The sequence below is a fragment of the Rhipicephalus sanguineus genome, chromosome 11 (assembly GCF_013339695.2).
Source record: "Rhipicephalus sanguineus isolate Rsan-2018 chromosome 11, BIME_Rsan_1.4, whole genome shotgun sequence".
Taxonomy (NCBI): Eukaryota; Metazoa; Arthropoda; class Arachnida; order Ixodida; family Ixodidae; genus Rhipicephalus; species Rhipicephalus sanguineus.
Genome location: NC_051186.1, coordinates 9482770 through 9494053, shown reverse-complemented (window position 1 = coordinate 9494053; position 11284 = coordinate 9482770). Strand labels below are relative to the sequence as shown.

Sequence of the window (11284 nt, the reverse complement as noted above, 5' to 3'; positions counted from 1 at the left end):
CGCTACTCCTCAAATATTCAGATGTGCAATACAAAAGCCCCTTGCATTGAATAGTCCTCATCTTGTGGAGACAGTGATCAAGTTATCGGAATTGAAAGCTTCCAGATCGCTTTTTGAAATTTCCAGGAAAGAATTCTGTGTGTATTTTACTGGTATCGATGCGGTTATTACACTTCATTGAACCTCCATTGTACCAGTTCGTCTCTGAATACATGGCTATGCAAAAGTGATCATGCCAAACCTTTTAGTGCAAACCTTTTAGTGCAACCTAAGTTTCAAAGTTGCTCTCAACACTGACACATTCTACATAAAATTTTCTAGCAGTACATATTGTTTTGGAACTTTCAGAGCTTTAATTTTGCTCATGAACTCAAGCAGTGTCCGTTAATACTGGCATAAATTTGTCCTTCGTTAATATACCATGTCCTTAATGTGAGCTGCTGGAAGCAGGTTAACAGTACTAGTAAGTTGGAAACTCATGGCACGGTAAACGCACAGTGATTGAGACTGTACCATGTTTCTTTATTGTGGCAGTATTTCTCGTGTGGTGCTGAATTTTTGCTAGAGTGTGTTTGGCACACAGGGACATTCAGTCAAATTAGTACACTCGTATTTTGAGTAGTGTCAAGCATCATTTCATGAGCAACGAGTGCGAGTACACTGAAACCTCGATATAACGAACACGGATATAACGAATTATCGGATATAACGAATATAGCGAAGTAAATGAAGAATAGCCTTGGTAAGAAACACAGTGGTTTGAATATACGCTTATAACAAATTTTCGGATATAGCAAAGTTATTTTCGTGTCAGATGTGACTTTGTTATAATGCGGTTTAAGTTTATAATTTTAGCTAGTGGATGCAGTAAATATTGTTTTTGCTTAGGTGTAAATAAAGAGCTTGAAATGCTGAGAGAATGCGAGGGTGAGGTCAGTTAAGCATACTCTGCCTAACAGCAGCTTTTGGAAACTCAGATGCACAAAATTAAAAATACAGTTGGTCATCCGTCCAAGATGGCAATATGCTTTGTGCTGGACGGCAGCATACTGCTGAGCATAGAGTTTCTCACAATAATACCTACGGCGAAATCTGGTGCCACTGTCTATGCGGACTTCTTTACGGATGCTTTGCAGTCAATGACGGTATATGTGTGCAAAGCTTGTGTTGGCTGATATAAGGCAAAGCTTGGGCTAAAAAGTGTACACATCTGCACAAATAAACCTTCTACTATATATAAAAACAAAACCTTTGTAAACGGATCTCATTCACCCATATCTACTATAATAACTGTTCCCTCACCTGCAGGACATAACCAAGTGGCGAAAGAAACAGGCGACAAACTTCCGCAGAGTGAACGCTGACCTTATCGTCTGTCTTCCAAGTTTAGTGTTCCATCACTATTTTTTCCATTTCATAAAAGTGGGCATCGTAGCGTAAGTTCTCCAAGTAAAACAAAACTTGTTTCTGTGTAATGCGAGGAAAGAACTAGCTTACAAAGTGCTGATTCGGTACGCAGCTAGCCATTTCGACTCAAGGAACGCGTTGAAGCCAGGCACGTCTTCGATGTGTCGGGGCTCTTCGTGAATGATGCTAATTCAAATCCAAGGCATCCCAGCATTCCCATACATACAACAGCGTCGCAACGCCAGTTTTCCCTCTAGGTAACTGTGTGAAACTCTATAGCACTGAGTTAAACTAGGTCACTCTTGAGATACATTTATGAGCAACAGCAGCCTAATTTCCCACGAAACACGAAACCTCTATAAAATGTTTTATAGAGGTTTTAAACGTTTCAAAGACATTTGATAGAGGTTTTGTGTTTCATGGGTTGTACCTTGCCGCATGTGATAACTTAATAATCAGGCATTATTGCAACCTGTGCGTTGCGTGCACCCAACAAAGGCATTCTTAACGCATCTCGTGCCAAGAGTTGTAACACCTGCAGAGTGGCTGTTAGGTGCTGTTATTCTCACTGCTATAGATATCATGATGGAGCAATGTGAACAAAGTGAAGAAAGCTTGGTATTGTGAAGAACTACTTGTTTTCTGTCTTCAACGTCTTCATCCGCCCTTACCTTAGAGCCTGCTTCACATTAAGGGTCGGGCATCCTCACAGCCCTGAAATGAAATCGATCGCTTGATTGCACGTCAGCTGGCAAATTCCTAGTTAAGGAGAGCACCAATCAAAAAGTGGTTGCGGGTAAGTGTACTGGACATCTCATTTCTAATTAACGATTCTGTACAGAACAAGATGTCTAACCATGCATGTCTAATCATACTCATTAGAAGCTTTAAGAGGCATTTTTGTTTTCATTTTAACATGGATTTTTTATTTTGTGATACTGCAGCTAACCGAAATATTAAAGTAATCAGAGCGCAGATGATGTCACTGTTTTCCTGTATTTCCATTCAATTTTTTTGTACAGCTGATGGCACTGTTCAGCCACTTTCATCACCATTGTATTGGTTCGTGTTTTGAAGTTTAATAATGTAATGCCGTTTGATGGAGGCGTCAAGCGCATGTGTTCAAGACATGCATGCAAGACACTCAAGCTACGCAGGATTCAGAGGCAGAATAGTTTTTTTTTATTGCTTCTCGCATCTTTTCTCATGTACAGTTGGCAGTACAGAGCATTGATTCAAGCCTGGAAAGCCAAAAGACGGTGAAAGTTGCCGGGGACAAAAGGATGCAAAAAGCACTTGGAACTTGCACGTACAGTGCGCAGACAATGTGACAATGTAGCGTATATAGTAGTAGTCATAATTTCGGGGGCGCGAGGCTTCTACAGATCACAACCATGGATTTCGGCCACAGTTATTAACGGGCCCTGTCCTTTTTGTCAGGACTGTTGTGACATCGCGTCTATAATTCGGAGTGTTATACAGTGCATGCATTCTATGCGCAGCTACTGTTGGGGGCATGCTACAAGGTTGTGGTGCACCTACCAGCTCATGAAACGGCAAGTATGATGCAAACTGCACTGGAATAACACTGCGCCCGATGTTCGTGTGTAGTTTGCATAATCGGTTCTATCGCTTGTGCTAGTAGTTCATGGACATTCAACTTAACCAACTATGAGCGCTCACTATAGTACCGTGCAGTAGAGGATGCTGTGGATGTCGTGAAATAAGCTCTCTGCAGTTGCATCTGCCGCGAAGTGTCGTCCCAAAAGTGAGTGTGGATGCAAAGTTTGTCAAGCGGTTAATTATTGTTAAAGGCCTCCCTGTAATGTCGAGAAGCTTTCCGGCACTGAACGCCAAGCTTCGTTTGATGTCAGGATGCGTCAACTAGAGCAACGGAAAGTGCACGGCTTCATGGGTGATCTCTCAGCTGTCCGAAGAATACATCAGTGTCATGTTTTGCCAAGGATGTACGAATCACCCGAACATGGAACTAGGCATCTAGTACAGACCTGCCGCATGTTCTGATGTTGCGTATATGTGTATGCATGTGCTCTACACAATCGCACATGCGCAGTCATAATGTGTCACCAGCTTCTCGACATCGTATGTAACCCGCGTGTGAGCCACACACATATTTAGTGTCATTAAGGCAAACATGTGCATAGGCAAGTCTTCTTTTTTTTTTCGCATCTGCTACATCTTAGCAAGTGTTCCTGCCAACCCAATGTCGACATAATGTCAGGTGTACTATCATGAATGATATAATGGAGAACACCAACTTCGGATCGCCGAGGGCATAACTACTAGGCATCTATCCCGAACATAAAATTTAATGGGCAGCGAGAAGCTAGGGGGCACATATTCACATCAGGTTAAGAGCCGAGGCATCGCGACTAATCGTTGCTTGAGAGTAAATTCTGTGTTCCTTTTCATACTGTTCATAGCTCTGCACAGCTGTGTTCTTGCAAAGCAGGCTTTGCAGTCAATTCCTATCGCTCAATGAACAGTACTGACGCTAACGGTAAAGGGGCCACAGCAGCAATTGTGGCCCAGCACTAGTAACACGGTAACGTCTGTGTGAGACACACTGTTAAAAGCTGGTTTCATCGAATAAAGTACCTCAGTATAGATAACATAGTGGCCTGCATATTGCTAAGCTACATCTAACACAGTGCTTTTATACTTGTCTCCGATGCGTAATGCATAGCAAACAACATATGGAATGGCGCAGGTGTCACAACCCTGAGCCTTTCCGCCAAAACAATTCTGCTACAGAGCAGATTCCTCATAGAAACAAGTCCTTGCAGATCATTTCACCCACCCAGCGTATTCAGTCTGCGTCTGTTATGCATGCCACAAACAGTGTTCGTATTTCGCTGAATCAACAGTTTCCTTGATCAAGAAAGTAAGGCAGTGTCGTTAAATGCGATCACACACAACAAAAGAACGAAGTGCAATTTCTGAGTGAGATTGGGAGCGAGGTGTCGGTTGGCTAACTTCTCGTTAACCGATAAACTGTGGAGCACTGGGCATGCTTTAAAGTGCCCAGAATTTATGAAATATCATTTATTCATTTGAAAATACTTGAACAAGGGGTGTAATGTAACCATTTAGACAAGCGGTCTTGTCTTCTTTGGTGCAGCTGCCACGAAGAAGGCACGGCCACTTGTTCGAGAATTTGTGATCTCTTCAAGCATCCATCTCCTCCTGAACTTTTGCCTCACTTATACATTTAGCATTTAACAGTGCTTCCATTATAAAGAATGTAGTGCCAGTACAAGTGGCGCTTGTAGCAACAATGCACCTCTCTCCAATAGCGTGACCGACCATCCTCTCAATGTTGTTTGAGGACAGTTGTCTGGTTTCGTGGGGAGCACACCATATCGGTTTGACGATTGCATCCAGCTGAAGATCACGAGCGCTGCGCAACACTGGGACGAGACAGAGAACACTAATGAGTGGCTGCGTCCAGCTGATGCTCTGAGAAACCATCGGGGACACGGCTGGTCTATTGAAACAAATCATGGCCATGGCATGTCCCTTATCAGTGCACTTTTCAAACACGAGCACATGTTTACCACATGTAGGGTCCACTTCATAGACTGCACTAGTAGTGCCCGAATGTAAATGAGTGATTTAATTAAATAAAACACTCCAGGCTGCCCATTCGGCTTTGTTTTCATGCTTGGTAGCATTTGCGGATTTTTCGTCTCTTCACAGGAGCTCAAAGCCACCACTCGCCCGCTTGAGTGTGAGGGAGGATAGAACACATTCACAAGGACTGAGAAGCAAAAGAAAAAAAAGTAACGCATTCACAACAAATGGTATCTGTCATGTAGTACCAGGTTCTGTCATTTAGCATGTTTGCTGTGATGACAGATTTTCAGTTTGAGTTGACATTGGTAACATTGAAAGCTGCAACTTTCGTCACCTTAACCACCAACAGTTAGAGGAAAAAAAGTTAAGGGCGCTGTAGAACAGACATGGAGCTTGTACCTTCAAGTTTCCAAACCTCTTGACTGCGATATTTGGTCTAGTGACAAATGGTTGTGACCATGCCTACTTTATTGACACTACATAGAATGCAGCCATCCCTTGGAGTTCAAGTTCTTTCCAGGCTAGTCTATTCATCTTCGACAAAACTGTCTTGACTTCAGCAACTACGTATTCTGGTCGAATAAACCACTCAATGTTTGTCCCATGCACATTACTTGACATGCCCAAATCTATTAATAGTTAAGCCTAACTGGAATGCACTACTTGCACTCGATACCTCGTACTGTTGTAATGCTAGGTCCGTGATTGGCAGCAGTAGCCCCATTCTTGTTCTCACAAATAGTAGTGTGAGTTTAGGCAGTGATTTGACACCTAACGATTGACCGGGCTGTGTCACTGAGTGGGATGAACTCTTCTCCATTGTGTATTTTTCTTGCAGAGTTTGCACATAATTAACCAGTGGTAATATAACCTCAAGCATTAAAAAAAATAAAATTTTACCACTGAGAATATGTCTGATTCAAAGGTGTGGATCACCAGAAGATGAGTATTTCAAAGGATAAGGATATTCAAGTCAGGATATTCACCAAAAGAAAATGGGATGCTGGTGTATGTAGTGATAAAGATAAAACAATGTTGCACCAAGTGTTGGTGAGAAAAACATTGTGCCTGCAAATAACAACGACTGTTTACTCTGTGCACAAAGCACACAACTAGAAGATCGCATGTAGTGCTGTAACATTTTGTGGGTATCTTGTTGCTCAACAGTAACCACGGTGACATCGTCAGCAGTACAGGAATATTGCTTTTTTTTTTTGCAATTCTTGCTAAGATGCGCGCACATACCCACAAGAATAGACTGATAAAAACCAGTGATGAATCACTTTGCCATAAGCTTTAGTATATAAAATTTTCGATGCCATTACTGGAGCAGGGAACGAAACCTTAAATATAGAGCAGCACACACCTTGCCCTCTGGAAATTGCACTAAGAAAATCTACAAACAGCTCTGCCAAGAAGCAGATGTGTGCTTGAGGACTGGACTCAAAAGCACTACAACTCCTTGTGGCACCCTGGATGGCAGTCAAGACGCATCATGCCCCACCATGATGTACTCGGTGCCTAATTTAAACTAATTAATGTTATCGAAGAGACATATTTCATCTGGTGCACTCAAACCACGTGGTGGCATGCTTCGGAAGCTGTCCAGCAGTGGGTTCCACAATAGCATGCTTTGCTTAAGCAAAAATGGCATGAGGTTTGCTCTATTTTGTGTTCTATCATTAGTGTTAGGCTGCATGAACAAAGCATGACAGCAAGGCTGCCAGACATCCTGTCGTGATGCACGTTCAAATGGTATCGCTACGCCACCCTTTCTTGGTGTTGTGGAACGTGCTACAGAATGGCTTTATGCCATAACAGTCTAAATTGATGTGCACCATGTGTTAGTGGTGGTTGCTGTTTTGTCACTCAAAACTCAACCATCTAGTGACATGCGCTTTCTTTAGCCTCTGTGGTGCTGTTCTCTCGAAAGCATGCGCTTCATGGGTTTCATGGTCTTCCATATGCCTTAATCCTCCATTCAACACTCAACCTAGGTATACATAAGGTGGGCAGCACTGCAGCGTGACACTTGAATGATCAGTGCACGTTAGTAACAATGCCCAGTCATTCCCGAAGTAGGTTCTCTAGACCAGTCACACTCAGTGTCCACTTGCAAGCACTTGGGATAAGCACATTTCAAGCATCTTGTAATCTTTGGAATTGTGGACACATCTGAAGGCGGCATTGACTTCACTCAAGGGATGATGGTACCACACTTGATGAAAAACAGAGGGCCTCAAGTTGAAGCATAGCATCCCTAGCACTGCTATGGCCAGTGTACCAAATATAGTACTTTGATTAAAGGTGAACACAGAAGCAAAGAAAGAGTATGCCCAACACAAGCGGTCGCGATTGCAGTCCCGTAACAAAATTATGTTGGTAAAGATGCAAAATCATGGAAAGTTTGGTGGTGTGCTGCTTTTGAGGGTGTCGGCAGCACTGTTTCTGCACCATTTCCGGTGTATCTGGGATCAGTCCAAAGTATGAGCACACAGGTGCGAGTGGTTAGATGGTACCAGCTGGAATCGCTGGCTTGTAGCGCTGGTGGAAGTGGTTCTCCTTCTGCCTCCACTGCAGCGCTTTCATCCTAAGCTGGTCTTGTAGGTTACGACGGATGAGTTGGGCCTCGCGTCGCTTGGCCGCCACATGCTTTGACCAACGGTCCTCGGGCACTGGCAGGCCAAAGTCCTGCGAAGAAAGCGAGAGAGAAGCAGAGAACGTTCTACAAAACAGCAAAGACCCTCAGTGACCGTTCATATAATTGTTTATTCGTGTACTTACTAGGTCCCAAAAAGAGTATTAGATAAGGGAGTGTTTACATGCCACGCCAAAGAGCAATAAATACGTAACTTATACAATAGTTCTTTAAAAATAGCCTTTTTAAAAAAATGATGTTAAGCCTTCTTCCCAAGAAATCGCATATCACACAATAATATCTACATTAGACAATGAACCTCGATTTAACGAAGTCATATGCACAGTGAAGAACTTAACTATATTTCAACTTTTGTTACACCAAGGTTTTGGGTTTTCATCAGCATGCATCCTCATCCCTCGTTCTGCTGGGCAACATAAAAGGCGGAGGGAGGGGGGGGGGGTCTGTTAGTGATAACATTTAAACATCGGTCAAGGCTGTTATCATGAACCTAAACATGCACAGTACATAAACAACCTCTGGCTCAGTGCAGCGATAAATAACAAAAGGCAAGTAAGCCAATTTTCAGATGCGGGCATAATGAAAACCTCCTCATTCTGTAGCATCTTCCATTAGTATGTTCGTGAAGATAGTACAAGTGATTTCAGAGGCAAATAACGAAAACCATCATCCGCAAATATAGCGCAGTCACAGGAAAAGAATTCGGCAGATGTTATACAATTGTTTAACATATGAAAGCAAATGTCGGGCTGGAAGTGCATGCTAGGTGCACTTGACAACGACACGCCGCTCCGCCCGCGGTGCGACGCACATGCGCAAAATGCGTGCACCCGCCTTTCTGCTCAACTGCACGTCGGGGGAGAAGGAACATAGAGCACACGTCCGCGGTGTGCTCTTCAGGCAGTGTCACATGATCGCACCATGTTTTTGGCACGTACAATCACAAACTTTAATTATTACCTTTATCTTTTTGTCGCAACAACTTGCTGTATGGAGAATGCGTCGTCAAACAAGTTGGTTAAATTGAGAGAAAGAATAGACGCATTTCAATGGAACCAGGAAAGTCCACAGACTTCGTTATATCGAGGATAGACTTTATCTACAGTTGAAACTTATATTCGTTACATGCATATATAAGCTAAAATCGCCGATCATATCTGGTGGAACAAATTCTGCGAGAGTATATGGTGCGGATGATCGCCAGCAAAGATTGTCCGATGGCTCTCGTTGATCTCACGGCGGCATTGCCGTGTAGCCTGAACAGTAAACTGCGTTATATATCAGCTCTTTTTCTTTCTCTCTGTGTAGTCTTCTGAAAATGAGGTGTGAGTACCGTCGGTCGAGCGGCCGCGGGCTATATATAATGTGTGGGTGTACACGTACACACACATGTTGTATACCCAGAGAAGTCTGAAGCTCTTTGATCGCTTAATTATTCGCCGACGTATTAGATGGACACCGTCACTGCGAATTCGTCTCCCGAAGTCGTCGTCTCTCCTAATTTTTTGCTCAGGCAGTGTACCATATGCATTATCATCATCATTATCATAACTACGCCCACTGCAGGGTAAAGGCGTAAAGGCCTCTCCCATGTGATTGCTGCGGCGTGCGGCCGCGTTAGCCCCGCAAACTTCTTAATCTCATCTGCCTACCTAACTTTCTGTCCCCACTCGCGCGCTTGCCTTCTCTTCGAATCCAGTCAGTTACCCTTGATGACCAGCGGTTACCTTGCGTACGTGCTACATGTCCTGCCCGTGTCCATTTCTTCTTCTTCATTTCGACTAAGATGTATATAGTTTGCACCAACGTTTGTTTGCACATTTTCCTATAGTGACGTAGATGACGACTTTCGTCGTTTCGTCCAGTCGTCGAGCCGGTCTGGTTGTATAAGCCTGTTTTTATGGGTGCTTTGCTTAGCCTCCAACATCGCGATCAAAGCTCTGCAGCAAGCAAAAGCTAAAACTAGGGTGAGTTCGTAAAGTGTCATATAAGAGGTACATGTACCGCAAAGAGAACGAGGTATATATATATAAGGCCACACTGAAGAGCGCATAGCCTGTCCGCCTTCGCGTCCTTATTGTGGCGTCGTCTTTTTGTGGCTGCAGTTTTATTCCTTACAAACAAAAAGCGTCTGCGTGTACGAACATAATCAAAAAGCTACGAAGAAGAAAAAGACGATAATGGTCCGTTATGTTCACCTTCAGTGTGTTATCTTGCGCGTGATATGTTTATATTTTCAGGTGGTATAAAGTATAGCCCAACGACGCGTCATTTTCAAGAAAATCAAAGCTAAAAGACAAGCTCTGAGCACTTACCTTCCCACGCTCTTTCCACGGCCTGCGAGGAGGCGGAAGCAGCGTTCCGGTCGCGGGCACCGACCTCTCCGTCCGTCGGTGTGCCTTCGAGGGCGACGGCGAGGGCGTCGAGGAGGTCTTCTGTTTGACGACGTCGTCGTCGCCCGTTTCCGTCTCATCATCATCGTCGTCGTCTTCGTCCAGTGGATCGCCGGACAATCGCGCATCCTCTTCCTCTTCGCTCTGGCTGCTGCTCTCGCTGCTGCCGGGATCCCCGCCGTCGTCGTAGGCGTCCTCCTTGCGGTCGATCGCGTGGTCACCGCTGCCGTCATCACTGCTCACCGTCCTGCGAGCAAGAGCGGCTGTCTCAGCATGAGAAGCCGCGTTGTAAGCGAAAAGCGCGGGAAAAGCATGCGTGAGCTGCTAGTTGTACTGGCTGTTACTTTGGCTGCGATATCATAGTCGCTGAAGTAAGCAACAGAACTGCAAAACATAAAATTGGGGCAGTTACGCACTAGTGTTGCAAATACTGAGGAAACAGAAGTTGGTGGCGTTCTGTTCCTCCTTTCCCTGCTCACCCTCACTGCCCTTTCTTTCCCTTGGTATACTATACCATACAAGACTATGCTATGCTTTACCCTCTCCCCTCCTCATTTTCCTCCTCGCCTTCCACTCTCTTTGCCACCTCCTTGCAATACAAGGATATGCCATTCGTTCTTTCTGTTTCTTTCTCTCTTTCTCTGCGCTTCTTTGTTATTCTCTCTATCTTTTTCTTCTCTCTCGTCCATAGCAACTCAATCATATGGTTCCCATAAATTCTTGTTCTGCTAGCGTGCCTGGATAGCCGAGTGGTTGCGACGCTCGCCTTTAGACCGTGCGTACCCGGATTCGAATCCTGCCTGGCCAAGAAATTTAATTTTCGTTTTATTTATTCTCCTCCTCTCCACTTCTCTTTTTCTCCTCGTTTCCTTCCTCCATAGAGTTGCTAGGCGACACATGGTGAGGTCATCGCTCTGCAATTAAAGCCGCAGTTTCAAAGGGGTCCTTAAACACCTTTTTGGAAGCGCCTGCATCGGTGCCGCCTGCATCAACGCGTTGTGGCGCTCGCCAGAACTATTGCGGGCGGAAATGACGACGCGGAGCGCAGGCCTGTTATTGAACATTGAAGGACACTCTGTAAATTCCAAAGTGTGTTCGGCGAAAGCCTGTGGACATATTCGACTCTGCCAACGGACGCCGCCGCCGCATTGCACAACAGTTGGGCAACGCGCGTTGGAAGGAACAACGCGCAACTGTTGCGCGTTGGCGGTTGGACACCGCGAGTACG

The 11284-nt window shown here is 44.5% G+C and overlaps 1 protein-coding gene across 1 annotated transcript in view; it reads right to left on the bottom strand.

The window, feature by feature from the left end:
* Positions 1-6443: 6443 nt before the first annotated feature.
* Positions 6444-11284, bottom strand: part of LOC119373564 (uncharacterized) — a 75101-nt gene continuing 70260 nt past the window's right edge. The window contains exons 5-6 of the mRNA XM_037643625.2: positions 9979-10303; positions 6444-7695 (exon numbers count right to left, since the gene is read on the bottom strand). Coding sequence (XP_037499553.1) covers positions 7513-7695; positions 9979-10303 — 508 coding nt within the window. The 3' untranslated portion in view covers positions 6444-7512. The remainder of the gene's footprint in view (positions 7696-9978; positions 10304-11284) is intronic.